The sequence below is a fragment of the Carassius auratus genome, chromosome 3 (assembly GCF_003368295.1).
Source record: "Carassius auratus strain Wakin chromosome 3, ASM336829v1, whole genome shotgun sequence".
NCBI classification, from domain to species: Eukaryota; Metazoa; Chordata; class Actinopteri; order Cypriniformes; family Cyprinidae; genus Carassius; species Carassius auratus.
In genome coordinates, this window is record NC_039245.1 from 29,458,144 (window position 1) to 29,479,220 (window position 21,077).

Genomic DNA, 21,077 nt, shown 5'->3' on the forward strand with positions numbered 1-21,077 from the left:
TGTATACTTGAGTAAAGTACAGATCCCTCAAAATTGTACTTAAGTACTGTACTGAAGTAAATATACTCCGTTACTGTCCGGCTCTGCATTTCTAAAACATTACTAAAAAATTAAAATGACCAGGGGCACAAGGCTCTAAGTGATGCAAAGAAGAGGAGCAGAAAAATATCAATAAAGAGTTAAAAATCAAGTTAAAGACTGTGTATTAGCCCGTGATGTTTATGTAGTATCCTGTGTTTAAATAGCCTTTTTAGAACATCTTAGTTGGCAACACTGACAACATTTTTGCATTTCTGCATATTTACTTTCTATAAAATAAGTGTAAGCTTCTGTAATGTTGCTTTAAATTCAGTTACATTACTGCTTGCTTTTAATTCAGTAAAAAGTGTCTACATGTCTTTTGAAAAAGACCATGACTAGGATTATAATCTAGGCTTCATTAAAAAAAAAAATTATAATAATAATTTAGTTTAAGGATTTCATTTTCCACTGTACGCATGCACAACATTTATGTATGTAGGTATGCTAATTAGACCTGAAATTAATGAAGGTCAAGTGGGCTAGTAATTCTGGTTCATGTTGACTTTAACAACCATGAGATGCCAAAAAGTTAATCATCGTGAATCAGGAATGACTTCTGTTTTTCATGCAGACACAGAGCGATCCTAAACGTCATCTTCACTTTTGATAATGACTGCAGTCAATATCTGAAGATTTCGTTTTTTTACCGTCACAACCGATTAAATTAAAGCTTCTTCATCTTCAACATGTACCTGTTAAATACACACACACAAAACAATATTTTCATTATTTACTTAGCGGAAATAAATTTGACAACAAAAAAATTATGTGTCAATGAGGGAATATTTCTAGGGAAAAAAGATACACAGGGAGAGATGGAGTCTATTCATTATTAAACATTGTTTCTGAAACAACTTTGCAAAGAACAAACCCTCAAGAAGAAGGCCAAAGATGATAGCCACATAATGTATGATATGATTGACTCATTTGTTGGTGTAAATATGATGATTATTGAACTTAAATAATTATTATATCATTGAATACATTAATAAAGACGTTTTACCTCTCATCCTGCAGCATTTGAAAATCAGCACGACTGTCACTAGCAGATATGGACAAACTGCCAGAACAGAACTGAGTGTGTGGAGTACAGAGATCTGAGATTCTGAAGGAGACACTGAAAAACAGACAAACAAGCACTTTATCATGTACTATATGTGAACGAGAGCATAATAAGAAATAAATCAGCTCACAGTTTCTATTGACTCTCACCTCTGACTGAGATCCAGCTCTTGGGTGACTCTCCTCTCTCTGAGTGTTTGCAGTAGTAGAAACCCTCATGTGACTTTGAGACAGTAGAGATGATCATCTCTGTAGTTTGATTCTGGATGAGTGATCCATCTTTATAGAAATCAGCTCTGAGGTTTGGTGGAGTTGAATGTTGATATAAACAGCGTAGAGTCAGAGTATCTCCTTCAGTCACAGGATGAACAGGACTCTCCAGAATCACAACTACTACAGAAAAAGAGGAAACATGAGCTGTTGGTAAATAGTAAGACTATAAAAAATATGATGACAAAAAATAAAGGTTTTTATGTTTTATGATAAAACTAAATTTGTTTTGTACTGCCTGCCCTGAGTGTTTTTTGCTCACTGATGCTTCCTGCACTTGTTTAATCAACCTGCTTTGTGTATTGATTGTAAACTACCAGTGAAATTAATAAATAAATAAACAGACTCACAGTGTACAGTGATATTAACAGGATCATATTTTTCTTCAGATTCAGACTGACACCAGTACACTCCAGTGTCTGATTTGCTGGTAAAGATGAATGTACACGTAGAACCTGTTTGTGATACCCACAGTGATGATGAACAATCTTCCAGACCCAAACTCTCCGTGTATCTTTTCACTCTCCATCTATCAGAGTTACTCTGGTCCTCACAGCTCAGAGAGAGAGAGACAGATGTGAAGTGTTGAGTTCTGCTGGGACTGATGATCAGAGAGACTCGAGGAGAAATACCTGAGAAGACAATTGTTTGAAAAGACAATAGTTTTTTTTTTTTTTTTTTTTTGCAACTTCCATGAACCTATATGGTATACCTATATAGTAGTATTGGAGTTTTTCCTACTACTACGTAACTCTGAAGTTGGCACAGTGGATCTTCTGAAGGCATTACCAGCATAAGTTATTCTGTCGTATTACTGAGATGAAACGAGGATGGATATCCATGCCAAAAAAGGTGAGGAAGAGGGGAAGGCGTGGTGCACCAGAGGTTGAAGAGACAACAACAGGCCTCTCCCTATATTTATGTTGGCTAACGTTCAGTCCAATAAATTGGGTTTTAGGCAAATGCTAAGTTCCTTAAGGAGTATAAGTGTGCATGCCAACTTGCTTTTACGGAAACATTGTTTAAGGGAACAGAATTATTACTCTGATTTGTGAATTGATGGTTTTGGGGAACCCAATTGCTTGGACAGAGATCCAGCTGTGACGGGTAAATCACTTTGTGGAGTATGTTTTAAAAGGAACAAAAAATGGCCTAATAGATAAAATGGCTGCACTTCAGGATTATGTTAAGATATGGCTTCTTTTTTTACCTAGATTTAGCCGGCAACAGAGAATATGGATTGTATTTACCGACATTGTTTTCTGGAAGTATTTCTCAGCCCATGTTGTGATTTCCATTACAGTAGTATTCCTGTATGTGATGCAGTGCCGTCTAAGGGCCCAAAGATCACGTGCATCCAGTATGGTTTTCTGACCTTGTCCCTTACGCACATTGTTCCAGATTCTATGAATCTTTGGATGATAATATGCACTGTAGATGATGATAACTTCAAACTCTTTGCAATTTTTCTCTGAGAAACTACTTTCTGATATTGCTCCACTATTTTTTGCGCATCATTGGGGGAATTGGTGATCCTCTTTCCATCTTGACTTCTGAGAGAAACTGCCACTCTGAGAATATACCCAATCATGTTGCCAATTGACCTAATGGTCTCTATAATACACTAGTTTGCTAGTTTCAGTCTGGCGCTGTACGCATTTTCCCATCCTGCACCACATTGTTTAATTAGCAAATGCATTTGAGCTCATTTTTGTGCCCATGGTCTAAAAAAGAGGTGTGTTCAGGTGCATTGAAGGCACAATTCTAAGGAGCTGAAAATAGACTGCGGCATAGACCAATTCAAACCTGGTCTTAAGTCTGGCACAATGTTAGAGCGTACACGCTGCTTATTAAACACAGGGATGCGCAACAGCACACAAACATGTCAAATATTAAAAATTAAAAGGATTGCAATGCATAAGAATTTTTTGTAGGCTAATTAAATATAAATAAATAAATATGTCACAATGGATAGTCATTGCATGTATCATAATTAAGCTATCTATTTGCTGGCACATGAGCAGCTACGTTTCATCTCGGAGACGCGTTTTGTCTTCGCGCTTGCCAAATTCCGCAGTGTAAATAGAAAATCTGTCATAGCACGAGTGCAACTGGCTCTTAAAGGGAATGGATGATGAGACTCTGATTGGTTTATTGCACATTACGTAAAAAAAAAAAAAAAACACAAAATCGGGGCCAATAGGGACCAATAAGTTGCAAATTGGTCCCCAAGCTGTTCCTTATATGTACATGTAACTTTTCCAGCCTCTTATTGCTACCTGTCCCAACTTTTTTGGAATGTGTAGCTCTCATGAAATCCATGTCCATATTTCCAAATTTCTAAATGTCTCACTTTCAACATTTGATAAGTCATCTATATTCTACAGTGAATAAAATATAAGTTTATGAGATTTGTAAATTATTCCATTCCTTTTTTTTACTCACAATTTGAATCGGGTTTGTATCTTAAATTGTATTCAGAAAACGAAAACAAAACTTTTACAGGTTTGAAATGACACGGGAAATTTTGGGGTGGAGTAACCCTTTAATGATAATAGCAGTAACATTTGTGTTCCATACAGAGTCATGCTTCAGTTTTGATTGACTATTTCCTCTATTACGAACTGGAGAGGAATTTTGAAATTTTGAAACTGTGTGATTTCATCATACATCATAGTCTTCAAAATACCAAGAAAATGCTGATTTCTCTTTATATGACTCTAGATGCAACATTCATTGTATCATACAACACACTCTCATACATTCTTGTGTCAGTTCTGTCTCATTCAAACTGATCCTGTTCAAACTCACCAGTGACCCATACTGGCTGTGTGTTGCTGTAAGTTGTGTTATATGCTGGTTTTCTTCTCTCTGCTCTGCACACATAAACTCCTGTGTGTTTTAGAGCAGCAGAACTGACAGTGTAGTTTCCTCCAGCTCCTCTGCTGCTGTCTGAGAGCAGCTGAAAATTATATCTGTTGTCTACAAAACATGAGAATTCATGTAGATTTCACATTAAGGAGCTTTTGCTTTTTGCTTTTACAATTATACATTGTGCTTTTTGGGGTAATTCAGTGTATTCAGTTTAACTGTAACAAGGCCAGATCAAAGCTCAGGAATTAATGGTCACTAGTACATGCACAACAAACCAATTAATAAAACCAATTAATCAAAATCAAAACGAGCTTTATTGCCAGGTATTCACATACAAGGAATTTATTATCATTATAGAATCTTCCGCAGTGGAGTAAAATAACAGCTACAGAACAAAAACACAGATAATAAAAGAATAATAATTATACCACATTAATTTAGTTGTTTCCACATGAAGCACATTATACTGTATCTTACCTGATGAAACATTTAGAGTGTACCAGCTGAATGTCCAGCCTGTAGAGTTGCCGTAAACTTCACAGATCAGAGTCACTGGATCTCCTTCAGCCAACCACTTCTGTGGAGAAACACCTAAAACTGTCTGGACTCTATCTGAAATAGAGAAATCAAACATTTAATAACGTAAAGAGTGTGTCAGTGAACAATGAACTCTGTGGCATCACATGTTGGTTTAGGAATATCTGTCAGTATAAAATCATGATAGTAGCATAAGTTGTGAAAATATTTCAGCAGAAGGTTTTATTCTCTCATTTGTAAACATGGTGTACGAGCCGTTTAATTTGTTAATGTCTATATACTGTAGTGATACTTGCTGGCTAAAGAATGTTAGTCATATGAAATATTGTTTAAATATGGCGTCCTTAGTGAATGAAGTAATGGACTCATTGAACTTTGGTAGACGCCAGCAGATTTAAATCATTGTTTACAATAAGTTTGTTTTGGCTAACGGTATTATACTAATTGTTTCTTTTTAGTTATTAACTCTTTTAATGCGAATAATCTAAACCATCCTATCATACCAACTCATCATTGGAGCATTATTGAATTCACTGTAACGTGTCTAGACGAAGTGAAATATGGAAATCACATTTGGGCAAGGCTCCAGACTGTGACCAAATGGTCACCTTTTGCAGCAATTTATTCTACAAGTGCGACAAATTCTTTTGAGCAGTTGCACTGGCGTGACCATCGCGTTGCACAACTCATGAGCTCTGCCATTTCTGTTGCATTTGAGAACGGCAAACTAAATGAAAACGATTAAGCGAAACTAAACCGCACTATGTTTCAGCAGCTGGACCGTTTATCAGTTCGGACCGCAACGTCCACAAACTTGTCCGAGCTCAGAACAGCTTTACTCGGGAGCCAACGTTGATTTCGAGACAGTGTTACTGCAAAATGCAATGGGGCTGCGAGATTCAATGATAAGGTTACTGCGAGATTCAGTGAGAATCATTGAAATTCTACACAGAAATCTCTGTTATAAACAGCACTGACATACTGTACGTCAGGAATCCAGAAGTGGTAACGCTGACTGGAACCATGGTGTTGTGGTAGAAATGGTCAAATGCATTATATCATTCATTTCAGGGTTAGTACAACCTTTTGAGAGATAAATTCAAGCACTTTTCAATGACTTCCAAGCATTTCACACTATTTCCAGCACTTTTAAACTCTAAGATGATCCAGTTTTAATGTTATTTTTAATGGGATGAACAAAATATACTTTGTGAAAAACACACACATTTGTGTAAAATTGTAAAAATACATCAAACCACAACTATAAACAGTGGACAGCAGCAGAGGAACACTTATTGGCTTATTAATCATTAATTTCTATTTTTTCTCTATAGGCTATTTTGAAATTATAAAATCCCTATTATTTTACACTTTTTTGTGTATGAAGTAAGAAAAGTAACCAACTTTTCTTCAATTTGCTTCTAAATCACACATAATCACTCAAGTTGGTCAGTTCCAAATGCTAGAAAAATAATGGTAAATTTAATAAGAGTGGAATATGGTAACAGTACATATATTTTCTGTATATAAAAGTTACATTTTGCACCTGTTAATGTTGTTAATAAAAGTACATTTTGTATGCATCTTAACTGAGGCTTAGTGCTTTAAATCTGTATAAAAAAGAAAAAAAAAAGAAAATGAAAAAAATGAAAAATGAAATACTATTAGTAGTTGGACTTATTAATGCAAAACAATAGCAATTTTTTGATTAAATTATCTTTATTTTGAATACCCCCACACCACCCACAGGCAAGTCAAGTCAAGTAACCTTTATTTATATTGCGCTTTAAACAAAATACATTGTGTCAAAGCAACCGATACTCCATCGGTGACAGAATGGAGAAAAAAACCTTGGGAGAAACGAGGCTCAGTTGGGGGGCCAGTTCTCCTCTGACCAGACGAAACCAGTAGTTAAATTCCAGGCTGCAGCAAAGTCAGAGTCAGAAAGTGTTTCCAGTTCCAGTTTACCTAATTAATGCAGCCTAAAAATCCTTCAACGGATTTGGACAGCGCTACCAAATCTGCTCCTGGCGCCACCATCTGTGGAACTTAGTGGTGCTGGTACAACTGCTCTCAAATTATGAAAATGTATTTAACACTTAAAATCAATTAAAGAAAAGCTAATAAATAAATACATAAATAAAATAAAAAATAAAATCAAGATTATGAATTTTTTTCCCACAAAAAAAAAGAAAAAAAAACTGATGTTGTTCCTTATTTTTGGCCTGTTTTCTAAAGCAATAATTTACATCAATCTACATCAATAATTGTAGTCAAGAACACCAAAACTGAGACCAGAACTAGAGACCAACTAGTTAATACTGCGCAATTATAAACAGGCACCAGGAAAACACGTCATTCACTTCTTCGTCTGAAGCTTGCGTCTGAAGCATGGCAGGGAGTTAAAGGACGCAGTGTCTCATTCCCTACTCAGGGAACCATGGTTACATTTGTAATCGGAGGCGTTCCCGTTCAATGGAATGATACACTGCATCCTCTAGGGGGCGCTATGGGGAACCTTATAGCCACGCTGCCATGCTGAGGCGAGTGCAGGCCAGAATCATGGTGAACACTAAGTACCAACTCTACCATTTCCATGGGAGTTGCCCCTGGGACGTTTAGATGGCTGTCTGTGACAGTACCCTTTACGGCCAAAGGCCTAAGCTACACACCCAACTTAATTGTTAATTGTAGAGCTGAAGGCTTGGAATCAAGAAAGATTCCTTTAAAAGGGATATAGCTAAGAACCTAGCATTTTATACAAAGTCTTGCCTGTCACACAGGGACTTACCGCTAGCTTTTGCATAAGCTTGCTGAAAGAGCTGTCTCAACAGATCTCTAGTAGCAATACCCTGTTTAGATAGGTATCCAAGGATACATAGGTGGAGTGGCGCCCAAGATAAACAGGGCTTTTAACAACTCAAGACGTTATGTTTGAGAGTCATCAAATCGATCTGTGGAAATAATACTGGAGCCCTCTGGGGAAAAAAACAGAGAACTCATTCTCATATGAGAGGAGAACTCTGAGCTCAGAGTAGGGCACTCATAGGCGACCCTTCTTGGACAAAGGGAGCGCTGCTAAACTACAATGAGAATCACCCAAATAGCCTCTACAACCTTCCCTATTGAAGGAAGCGATGCTAGAAGTGTATAAACAAATACACACTGGCTGAATGGAGCCCAAGGAACCAAGGTCTAACCAGAGTTACGAAGCAGAGCGCGTAACCCTTACCATACAGGATTTCAGAAAGTGTGCAGAGTCTTACGTGCACACTGAACACTTAGGTGGATTTTAGAAAGTGCACAGAGCTTAGCTTGTGTGCCTAAAGCTTCCGAAAGCATTGCAGAGGTGCTGAACCTCACGGGAGAGGCAACCTCAAATTTTACAAACCTCTGGGGACGGGAGCATCACCTGAGGCAGCATATACAAGAAGACTTCTGTAACTGCCACCTCCACTTCCCGCTGGATGGGACAGCACAACTAAGCAGCCAGGACATCCATGAAATTCCCTGCAGTACTGTGCCAGGCCTGATGATCAAAGAGGCTCCCGCAAAAGCCTGTGATCTCAGCTACCGGAACATGAAGCCAGATGGCTGGTGCTGGCGAGTGTTTAGTAAACACTGTAGGTAAAAGCAGAAGTTAAAAATCACTAAAGGGAATGCGTAGTTACCTCAGTATTGCTTTGATTCAGAAGAGAACACTGCCTCGTCTGGATAACATCCCTTAGGTTTTGCTTACCTCCCCATGACCCACGATTCCTCTTACCCCTGCCCACAGGTGGGGGAGAAGTGCGAGTCACTACACTAGTCTTTTGTGCCTGTCTTTGATCCTCAGATCGAGACAGGCAAGGACCCCTATGTTGTTTGGGCTCAGACCTGCACCTTCGTGGAACGAAGGATCTGAAAGCAGCGTAATGAGCCTTCGTCTCCCTGAACCTCTCGATCACTGACTCAACGGAAATACAGAAAAGTTCAGAAGGCGAAAACTGAGCATCGAGAAGATAGGCTTTTCTTTCCTTGCCAGGTTCATCCACAGATGTCTCTCTGCCACCACCATGTGCCACCATAGTCCTGCCCATGGTTGAGGCAGCCTGCTTGGTAGCATGGTAGAGATCTGTGGTGCGGCGGCGCTGAACCTCGGGAAGCAGATGGCTGCCTTTTTTCCTTTTTTTCCTCGGAAAGAGAGACGAACAAGAACAGATCTTTTTAATTGGAAAAAAAAAAAAACGTTCACAATGCACGCAGATTGCCTCCTCAAAGACATCGCATTCATGCTCTTCACCCAAACAAATGACGCAAAGATTGTGTGTCACCGGGTTTCAAATAACGCCAACATGGATGCACACATTGTCTAAACGCTTGCTAGTAGTCGCCATGATATACAGAGAAAGATCGCTCTTACTGGTTCAGATGCACGCTTCAAACAGAACAGTCAGTCAAGACGAAGAAGAGATTGACGTGTTATCCTGGTGCCTGTTTATAGTTGCGCAGGTACTAACGCAGAGGCTCTCGCCTGCCAACAAGTTTGTGTTTTTTTCAATTTACTGTATGCTTCAGTTACGAGTCACAACAAGGTGTTCCCCATAGCGCCCCCTTTGAGGACGCAGTTTGAAGTTCCCTTGAAAGGGAACTAATTTTGAATCAAGAAATACAGTAATAATAAGACTATTCTGAACTGTTACCAGTCAAATTAGATCACAAGAAACAGAATTCATTGTTGCACTGCAGGGGTGGCACAGAAGCTGAAAAAATATAATGGAAAAATAAAATGAATATGAATTTCTAACTAAAACCACTAGTAGGCTATAGGTGGTGGCAAATCATTTAATGAGTAAGTCACAGAATAATTTATTCAACCAATATGTTCAAACCAGCTGATACATTCAGTAATAAATCCCTACTGTGTGTTGCTTAGAAACATACAGCAATTCTGAAATGGATTTGTTTGGAATTTATTTATTTTATTAAATTGTGTCTGAAATGTTATTCACTTATTATTAACTTGTTTGTTGAAGGTTTGTATAAAGTTGCAGTCATGCTCATATTCACAAAAAAGCTTGTGATTTTGCTTAATTTTATGTTATAATATTACAAATTATTATTATTTTTAGATTATTTTATTTAGTTTCTCAGAAAAGAAGAATTCATATATTTATTTTATATGTTAAAGTAAATATATATTAATGATGTGTAGATAACTGTATTGGCAAACCAGATATTTAGTTTTTTTGTATTATTTATTAATTAGTCTTATTTAAGTCCCACAAAAACCCTGATAAATCTTATAAGTGCATTTTAATTTCATAGACAATTAGATAAATGCAGCTGCAAGCAATTACAGGAACAAGTGAGGTCAAAATTTGTTCAGCATAATGCAAAGAGTAAAGGGAGATCAAAGTCTTTTGCAACTAAACCATGCTAGGAATAGTTCAAAACCACATCCTTTAGGTCAGCAGCACAGAGCTCAACCCACCATGACACATCAGGAATGGCAGCAGTCAGACAGAGACATCATTCAACAAAGTGTTTTGCAGGTACAACAGTTTGATAAAATTCTAAATGTCTAAGTAGAGATAAAAAAATAAAAAAATAAAAAAATAATAATTATAAAAAATTCTGACCAAGAGGTAGTGAAACTAAAATATATTTTACAATGCCTCATAATCAATATTACAGAAATTGAAAATATCTTAATTTTGAGATGAAGAGAAGGATCTTGTTTTTAGTCCAGGTTCAAAGTTATCAGCAAACACATGTTTGGTGCTTAACCCCTAAATATCTGAACACTTTTTAACCACTTTGAGGAGAAGCACTTAAAACTGCTCTTTGGGATCTTAAATTAAACCCCTTATGTGGTGTTCATTTGGAGGATACGCTCGTGCTATTTGGCATCTCCAGAGACCCCAGACAACAAATGGGACGATAATAATTTTTTAAAACAAAAATGTAATTTTACTCAGTTTATTGATGTTTTTTTATATACATTTGTGCATTTTTGGAAATTTTGCAATAAATAAAAATATGTGAAACAAGTGTTCACAAGTGTTGAAATTTTGTTCTCTGTAGCTGATGGGGGGTGTGGTCACTTGTATCTTATGAAATCATTTGGACATTGTGCAAGGAATAGTACTTGCTACACTCAAATAACACATAAACATAATACACATAAACAAATGTACACGATGGTACAAATAATGTTTCTCAAAGAACAGTTTTGTACCTTATCAATAACTGTAACTTTGAAAGTACAGTAAAGACCTCTGATGATATTGTTTGGTACCTTTCAAGGTACAACTGAAATTAAGGTGTATAAAAGATCTTAATTTCAAAGTTAAAATTTAGGTGAAAAATAAGTTTTCATGCATGACTGGTATGGAAGCATATGGGTAGCAATATTCAATTTGGGATGTAATATGCAAAATGACAATGCAAAATGTAAAATGACAATGCATTTCTGTATTTACATTTACATTTTCCAATACATTCGTGCAACGTTTGGAGCAAAATGAATTTGCCATTTCATACACCAGTTTTAACATGTAAAATGGATACTAATTTTAATGCTTTATAAGTTGCAAAATGAAAATGAAAATGTATTACAGAATTGATTAGATATGTCTAACATGGGGGGGGGGGTGCCCCTGGCCACCACGTAGACCCGCCCCTGTCAACAAGTTGAAAATGTTTCAGCTACTCAAAGAAAAATGAATAGCTTAAATTAGTTCATGGAGCTATGCGCAAAATAGATTTAGCCATTTGTATAATGTTACATTTTTTTAAAAATGCAATGAATTTATTTCGTGTTAAATGATCACAACTACATGTACAATATGGTGTTTGCTCAAAACTGCCCAATGTAACTCTTAAATATCTATTAGGCATCGCAACACAAGACTTGGCGGGCTGAAGTCATAGCAGCCGTTAACATAATTTTCAAACAGTGGAGAGCAGGAAGCACAGTGCCCCTTCTAAGTAGTGCTGAAAAATAATCTCTAGCTAAACTGCAACTGCTGCACCCGTGGTACGCCAGCAAAGTTTCTTGATTATTACGCCAGAATGAGAGTATAGTTCCCGAGCCACATCGGCCTACAAAATCACAAGTTTTCATTTTCCGTCAGTCTTAGTACACGATGTAAATACAGAAGAGTCGAGTTTTAAATAGGAAATATACTGTATCAAAACTCTTTGGTCATTTTTAAGGGAAATGATAACAGTCTAATCTGATTCAATAGTCTATGATAAAATACAGCTAAAGTGCTACCGCCAGACCCAGAAATTGTGTAAATTGATAAAAAATTAGTAAAACTCAACTGTTAACTCTAGGGGATTTGGAAAATTAAAACAATTTTTTTCAAAATTAGTGGCATGTTCCTTTAAGAGAGGCTCAACTCGAATTATCAGAAAAAGAGAGGAGGAAATTCAAAGGTGTGTTTTATGCCTTCATTTAACCGAATCAAAAATGTATAACACCATGTTTACATCGGACTTGATAGTTATCGCGCCACAGCAGCTAAAGTCGGTCTATGCTTGACGCGACAAAGCGACCATTAAAAATCATTTGAACTTTGTGTCAGTACATCATAAGTACAACAAATATTGTAAATAATATAATAAATTGGGGGTTATATTTCAGTAATGTACATTATATACATATCCCAAGGCTTGAAGGTTTCAAAGAATGCAAAAATTACTTTTCTAAGGTGTATGAACACAGTTGTGTGGCCGCAGTGTGTGAAAAAAACAAACAGAAAAACAACAGCCTATAATTGTAAAAATCCAATCACTCATTGTTTTGTTATCCCAGAAATCATAAACACTCTCTACAAAAGCAGTTCCAGACTATGTTGTAGCTGCTGGAGGTACGTCAGCTTCAAAGAGCCATTAAAAGTGTTGTGTGTGGGGATGCACCAACAAACACAGGAGTCTCCATAGACTGCTGAGGACATGGTTGTTAAATTTCATTTTCGAATAAATTATCCTGAAAAAATAAATAAATAAATAAATATTGGAAAAGTCCTATACTTTGTGCTAAGATTTTATAGTAGACTGGCCCACAAACGAGGGTCAGTTCATTGCTGGAGTAATGCAATGATTGCTTCTGAAAGAGGGATTGATACCAATGCTTTGTGCGAAAACTGTCCAGACTCCAGACAAAGTAAGCATCATACAGTCCATCACAATTTGTTTTCCAAAAGAGCTTTTTGACTCTCCGTAAGGCAAATGTTGCTAAAGCTTCCATTGTCACTGCCTGTTTTCACTAATGCAGCCTTCACGTGCTACCAGAATGATCGTGAAGGAATGTGGTAGTAAAAAACTGCGTAAAAATTGAGTGAGGTCAGTAACATGGTCACCACCAGTTAAACCATAACAACGGTATGCTTGCGAGCATGAGCTCTTGAAGCTCCACACTCGTCTGAGAAAGGAGCAGGGTTGACATGTTTTCTCAACAAAACCCTCCCAATCTTTGCTAAAAACTAACCCATAACTAGCCCAATCGCATTTTGAGATGGGCTTCCCGGTAAAAATTGCATGCCGGGGGTAAATTTCACGTTATTGGGGTCGATTTAACCTGCAGACAACCTACAGCAACAGTGTTAAAGTAGCCCAACACTGGATGGGAATTGGGAGCATCAGCTCATTTTAATTTAAAGGACACACACACACACACATGCACAAAAAAAGGGTTTATTATTATTGAGCTGCTGCACAACTGTCAAATATGTCTAGTCTAATGTTCACAAAAATATCGCAATAGAGACAAATTGAATTGCATGTTCTGTGTGATATGCCTATTGTTCGGTCTCTGTTTTTAAAATAAGTGATTACCTGATTCTGCTCTATCTCCAAGTCATTTACAGGTTGTTCATTTTATAGAGAACTCTGAAACTCAGCAAATGTGTCTTTAACTTTCAGATCACAGAGGTGATGCAAAACCTGTCAGTGCTGGTCTCAGAGAAAGCTCATATTTTCTGAGAAATCGTGTAATAGTAACATTTACACTTATAATACAACAACCCTGCGTCCTAAGCTGTGAGGCAAGTGTTAGTACAAAATGAATAAAATTTAAATTTCCTACTAAAATTTAAATGAATAGATACTAACATAGTCTTCTATGCTCTGCAACAGAATACATCTGAGATTTAACTTACTGAATGTTTCATGAGCTTTATACTAAAGAAACAAGTCATTCACATTATATATTATAGAATCACATAGTGTAATATTGTCATTACATATGCGAATTTTGCATTTATACACAGGTGAATATTGTGTCTACTGTTGGGGAGGATGCTATTTCATGCCCATGAGAAGACTTTGCAGGACCAGAAGAAGACAACCAGTAAGTATCTTTAACTGATGTCTATACAATTGCAGATAACTGTTAAAGGGTTAGTTCATCACAAAATCAAAATTGTCATCATCACCCATATTCCATCCCAAACCCCTAAGACTTCCATTTATCTTCAAAACACAAATGAAGATGTTTTATTGAAAATTAGAGATTTATATTCCTCCATTGACAGTCCACACAACTACTACTTTGATTCTTCAAAAATGTCATGAAAATATTGTAAAACAAATCCATGTGAACTGAAAAGTTTAGTCCAGATTTTCTGAAGAACTATAATTTTATATGATGAACAGATTGAATTTATGCTTTTATTCACATGTAAACATGAATCAGTACACACATTAGATACGATAAACAAAATACTTGGGAAAAATTAAAGAGGTTCATTTTTGTGTTAAACATCAATTTTGAGCTTCCACAAGAACAAATGAAGTTTGTTCTCATGTGTCAAGTAAGGCTGAGCGTCTGTTTGTTCAGTGTTTATATGTGAATAAAAGACTAAGTTCACTTTGTTCATCATATAATGTTTCCAGGTTTCCTTAAAGGGTAAGTTCACCCTAAAATGAAAATTTCATTAATTACTCACCCTCATGTTGTTTCACACTCATAAGACCTTAGTTTGTCTTCATAAAGATATTTTTGATTAAATCCAAAAACTTTCTGTCCTTCCACTGGTAGCAACGCAACTTACACATTTCAAGGTCGAGGACTGTAACAAATGCATCAGAGTGATAAATTTCACTCACTTCTGTGGTTTAACCTCAGTTTTATGAAGCGATGTCAGAGCTTTGTTTATGTATCATTATTTACCTTTCAAAATAATTTATCCAAAGTGCATTCATGTGACAGCATAATTTCTTGTGTAAACACAACATGAATCTATTGTGGTGCTTTTGTGAAGGTACTTGCAGATCACTGTTTCTTTGTCAGTTTGTTTTGTTTTGTCTTGTTTTGACTTGTTTTGTTTTGTGCAAACGTAGCATTCACATAACTTCATAAATCTGAGGTTCAACCACCTCTGGATTCACATGGATTACTTTAATAAAGGTCTTTATGGTTCTGGGCCTTGAATATGTAAGTTGCATGGCTGTTTATGGAGGGACAGAAAGCTCTCAGATTTCATCAAAAATATCTTGCAGTGAATCTTTGTGGTATGCATGTTTTATCTTGAGACTTTGCTTGTTCTGAAAGGTTGGAATGGATAATGTATGTCTTTATAGTTGCTAAATGTCTTTTTAGATGTAGATTTTTTATGTTGCTTTGGTTTTACATCTGTGATATTCAGGGAGAAGGTTAACAACTGTCACATTCGAACAGGTGTTACATGCTAAGAATATTTATACTCTGATACTCTGTTAATTTTTCAAGTATTTAGTGTAATCTGGAAAAATGCATTTCGCAAGGAAATATTTTACTGTTCAATCACTTATGTGTATTTGATATGTACAGTACAGACCAAAAGTTTGGACACACCTTCTCATTCAAAGAGTTTTCTTAATTTTCATGACTATGAAAATTGTAGATTCACACTGAAGGTATCAAAACTATGAATGTACACATGTGGAATTATATATGGAATTATATAAATAACAAAAAAGTGTGAAATAACTGAAAATATGTCATATTCTAGGTTCTTCAAAGTAGACACCTTTTGCTTTGATTACTGCTGTGCACACTCATGGCATTCTCTTGATGAGCTTCAAGAGGTAGTCACCTGAAATGGTCTTCAAACAGTCTTGAAGGAGTCCACCGAGAGATGCTTAGCACTTGTTGGCCCTTTTGCCTTCTGTCTGCGGTCCAGCTCACCCCTAAACCATCTCGATTGGGTTCAGGTCCAGTGACTGTGGAGGCCAGGTCATCTGGCGCAGCACCCCATCACTCTCCTTCTTGGTCAAATAGCCCTTGATGCCTTCAGTGTGACTCTACAATTTTCATAGTCATGAAAATAAAGAAAACTCTTTGATTGAGAAGGTGTGTCCAAACTTGTGGTCTGTACTGTATTTTCAGTTACTGATATTAAAATATTTTGGTTTCAGTTGTTGAATGTGCATGTTATTCATAAGGAAAATGGCCTTTAATAGTTTTGAAGGAACGTGTTTGCCACATGCAGTTTAGGTGATGAAGGTACATTATTGTACCAACAAGTTTAAAAAATGAAAAGGTATATTTTGGTTCCCCATGGTACAAATCAAATTGTAATGGTATACATTTGTTACTTTATATTAAGGTACAATTCCAACATGATCTCATGAGAATACGTGTGTATTTTTACGTTAAATTTGGTTCTTCCACACGTACATTTACTTACATTTTCATGCACATAAAAATGTACAACTTATTTGTAACTTATTTGTGACGTATTTATAGCAGTAAAACGTACAAATACTTACATGTTAGCAGCTAAAAAAACTTTTATATGAATTCCCATGTATTAATATTAAAATCGTGGCTTTAATGATTTAAATCTGTTGTATTTAATTGTCATATCAATAAATGTTTTTATTGAATTTATTGAAAGCAGTTTACTCATCTACTTAATAGGAAATACAATTTCTGTGCATGCTGCAAACCATAGATACAAAAAATCACAGCATAAAATTACAAATAATATCCATTTTATTTGTTTGCTGTACTCCATATCTTTAGAATCCAGATGTTTGCAAGGAACATATTCATATCAATCGATTAATCTTCATTCTCAGCAACAGCGTCCGTCACAGTCAAAGCCCGCACTCGTTATGATTCGAATTTGAAAATAGAGCCAGTGCGCCACATGAACGTTACGACATGGTTTACGTACTGACATCGAACTCTCATTGGTTCTCACATGTTTTGTCACAGATTGGGACATGTCGTGTTTCAGTTGATAGACATTTGAAATCAGTACTGCGCCAAGTGCGCCTTCACGGAGAGAAGACAGATTCATAATTTCACGGATTAATAAATTAAATTCTGCTCTGTACCCTATAAAAACTATTACCTCCAGAGAGGACTGCGACTGGAACTCATTATCATTTGAACAACTTTTGGTACCACTTTTGATATTTTTTCGCAAAAAATAAATGATTAACATGATGTTTGTTTGTCTGTTAACAGTAACGTTATGTAGTTTTAAGAAATGGTTATGGGTAGGTTTAGGGGTAGGTGTAAGATTAACGTTAGTGGCTCAAAATAACGCTTTAATGTTATATTTTTACTAAAATTGTGTTTTATTATGTTTTATTCTTTTAACATTCTGTATAAAATGGGTAGGTTTAGGTTCGGGTGAGGTAACGTTATAGGGATCTTACATTTATCAAAAAAAAATTATAAAAAGGGAAAATATACATAAATATATATATATATATATATATATATATATATATATATATATATATATATATATATATATATATATAAATGAATCAGATAAGCATTGAAAAGCAGCTTCATGAGCAAATTTCTATGGATAACTGACCGGCCAGAGAACACGTTCTATCTGTACATATTTGAGGTTGTTTTTACGTAAATTTAGATACGTATCGAACCTGTAATTACGTCCAGATAATATGTAAATGACACTGTAAATACGTAAAGGCACATACGTATTGGACAGTTTTAATTTAAGTCTAAATATCTACGTTTTGATTGTGAGATCAGGCTGACAATTCTGTACCCTTAAAATATATTGCCCCAGTTACAAAGGTTTGTAACTTTTTTGGTACAAAATTGTACCTTTTTTTTCTGAGAGTGTATGCATTTTCTCACTGCTAATGGTCATTTATAAAACTCGTTTAATAAGGTGTGTAAATATTCAAAATGTTTATTTTCTCATCTGGTTTGTAACTGTTAGTGAGACCTTACCCATTTGTTATGAAATGTATAAGTCAAATTCACTCACCTTCAGTGTGTCCAGAGTGAATGTGTGAAATCAACACTAAAACAGAAAGAGAAAAAATAAAACTCATTACAGTTTGAAAATGGAGCTAACCAATTTTCCTTTATGCTTTACACATAAAAGTTTAAAGGAATACCATAATTTTAATCTCAAATGTTTCTCAGTTTGTTTTTCTAGATGTATTGGCATCTGAATTTAGTATTTCTTCAAAAATTGTATTGGCATCTGAATTTTGAAGTATTTCTTCAAAAACCTTCCAGAGTCTGAAAACAGTGACCGTTATGAGTAGTAACTCATATTAAGATGTTGTGGGACTACATGCGTGTTTGTTCAGATAAACACTGAAACATTTGTTTGATGTCTTATAGATTTCATCATCAGCAGAGAGAACTTGAACTTGTTTAGGGAACTTGAAGCAAACAGTCAGATAAAGATATACTTTTACTAACTGTGTACTAGTGAAAATCTACTACGGCACCAGGGACAGAGAACTGTAAAACAAACTAACAGAACTGATTCAGCAAACACCATTAAACAGCACAAACCTGAATGACTGAACAAACACACATCACAACAGATAACATTTCTCTTTCACAAACAGCACTAACTTTCTCTTCCTATCTAAAACTCATCTTTCACTCATAACATGGAGCTGGATTTGAAACTCAGAGCAACAAGAAAAGACATAAATCAAGGAATACTAAAACACTTGATCATGTAGTTGTGATGTGACATACGGTATGGATGTGACATATGGTGACCCATACTCAGAATTCATGCTCTGCATGTAACCCATCCAAAGTGCACACACACACACCATGAACACACACCCGGAGCAGTGGGCAGACATTTACGCTGCAGCGCCCAGTGCCTTGCTCAAGGTCACCTCAATAACTGCATTGAAGGTGGATAGAGAGCTGCACATTCCTTCCCTAACCTACAATTCCTGCCGGCCCAAGTTTCGAACTCACAACCTTTGGATTACGAGTCCAAATCTCTAACCATTAGGCCACAATTTCCCTTGTATTATATTTACATAATATAATAGCAATTACCATCCACTAAAATACACAGAAATAAAATAATACTCACAGAGCACGAGAGGAAGTTTACTGAGCTTCATACTGACTGAATTATGACAGACGGTTAAAGACACAGAAAGTGTTAAAGCCTCAAGACTTCCTGAAACCTGCAGTCAGATCTTTAGAAACATCATGACAGATTAAAGACATACAAATGTAACTCATGTGTTACAGAAAATATTTTGATAATCTTGTAACATGTTTACAGAAAATTTCACACTAATATACAGGTTTTCTAGACAAATGTTATCATGAATATTTTTTTTATCAAGCTTATATTACATTATGAATTTGTCTCCTTGACTTCTTTAGTTGCAGTCTGCTGGATTGCAGTCCTATTATTAATTCCCTCAAGGTCATAAGTGTTTAATTGTCATCTTCACAGATCACATATGGTAAAAAAAAACAAAAAAAAAAACAAAAAAAAAACACATGGAAATCTGTGAGGACCTGTAGGCTCTAAACAACAGCAGCAGCAGCACAGAAAAAGCAAACACAGAAATTGCAATACAACATAATAACAGTACTATTCTAATATCTTAATGATTTTTGTCATAAAATAAATATTGATAATTTTGACCCATACAATGCATTGTTGGCTATTGCTACAAATATACACATGCAACTTATGACTGATTTTGTGGTCCAGGGTTACATATTTTTCAACACTCATGATGAATGTCATTATCTGAACCACACAGTTGTCAGCATTTTCTGCTCATCATTTGCACAAAGTTGAGCTTTTTTCAACTTTGTGCTCTCTCTCAACACTTTCTCTGTTCTATTGTCACTATTGTTAACTATGGAATGATGTTCTGGACATTATTCAAAAGGAATTGCAAATTGTATTTGCTATTGCGTTTTCAATTTGTGGACATAAAATGTGATATAATCCAAATATAAATTCAAATCGCACATTACCGTTTGCATTTTCGTTTAAGCGAATCCACAGTGTCTGCCAACTTTAAAATGGAATTGCAAAGTCCATTTGCAATTGTGTTTTCCATATCTTATGAGCTATGAGCCTCTCATATTTAAATAGCAATATTAATTACCACATTTGCCTTTCCCTCTCTCTGCACTGTGCATGTAAACTGCCAAAACTCAAATGGAATCGCAATTCCTCTTGCATTTGAATTTCCGACGTCTGCACGGAAACCTGTCAATCAAGTGACAGGGGTGGGGCCATTTTATTGGGTGTGTTTGCATTGGGAAGTGATGTCACTCAAAGTCGACGGTAATAAACAATTATTAATAGACGATTTCGCAGAATGTTTTGAAAAATGGAAGTAACTTGTGAAATTGTGGAGGACATTTTCACACTCGCACAGCAACTTGACGACAGTTCATAAGGTACAGATTTCCTTTTACTCAGAAGCCATTTGGTTTTGGACAGGTTAAATGTGTTTGTGGCCTTGACTAACAAAATCATTAGTAATTTGCATTTGCGTTTGGATTATGTCACATTGTATGCGTCCACAAATTGAAAACGCAATTGCAAATACAATGTATACTTTTGTATACAATGTATACAATTGCAAATACAATTTGCAATTCCTTTTGAATAATGTCCGGAATATCATTCCATGGTTAACACTGTAAACACTATGTAAACACTGTCTAATCTATGTTTTTTTAGGACAGTGTCAATATTCCAATAAAGGTAGGAGAAAATTATTTTGATTTCCTTGGAAGAAAAAGTATACATTCTTATTGCCATTCAGTGTTGGCTGTAGATTGCTGTAATCTCTTACAATCATAATGCATACTCAAGATATGTGTCCATTTAAGGTGCCCAAATATGTCCACTGATTTGAATTTAGCAGCTGATGCTGTGCCGCCCTGAATATGTTGATAATGAAAAAGATGCATTGGGATCAGCATTCATAGACATTTTTAATTCTACGAGCTAAAACTGTAAATACTACTCCTTGTTACAAGT

The 21,077-nt window shown here is 35.9% G+C and overlaps 1 protein-coding gene across 1 annotated transcript; it reads right to left on the minus strand.

Annotated features, from left to right (window-relative positions):
- Positions 1-341: 341 nt before the first annotated feature.
- On the minus strand, positions 342-19,196 carry LOC113053594 (low affinity immunoglobulin gamma Fc region receptor III-like). The gene is made up of 8 exons (XM_026218731.1): positions 19,146-19,196; positions 18,057-18,092; positions 4,765-4,899; positions 4,225-4,395; positions 1,764-2,045; positions 1,294-1,536; positions 1,085-1,198; positions 342-773 (listed from the first exon to the last, which is right to left on the minus strand). The coding sequence occupies exons 1-8, from the start codon at positions 19,174-19,176 to the stop codon at positions 763-765; spliced, it is 1,023 nt and encodes a 340-aa protein (XP_026074516.1). The 5' UTR covers positions 19,177-19,196; the 3' UTR covers positions 342-762.
- Between the last annotated feature and the right edge of the window lie 1,881 nt (positions 19,197-21,077).

Coding starts and splice junctions, on each gene's coding strand:
- LOC113053594 (XM_026218731.1), bottom strand. CDS start 19,176: ATGAAGCTCAGTAAACTTCCTCTCGTGCTCT. Junction 4,900..18,056: donor TCACTCTGGACACACTGAAG/GTGAGTGAATTT, acceptor TCTCTATTTCAG/ATAGAGTCCAGACAGTTTTA. Junction 1,537..1,763: donor TGTTAATATCACTGTACACT/GTGAGTCTGTTT, acceptor CTTTTTCTGTAG/TAGTTGTGATTCTGGAGAGT.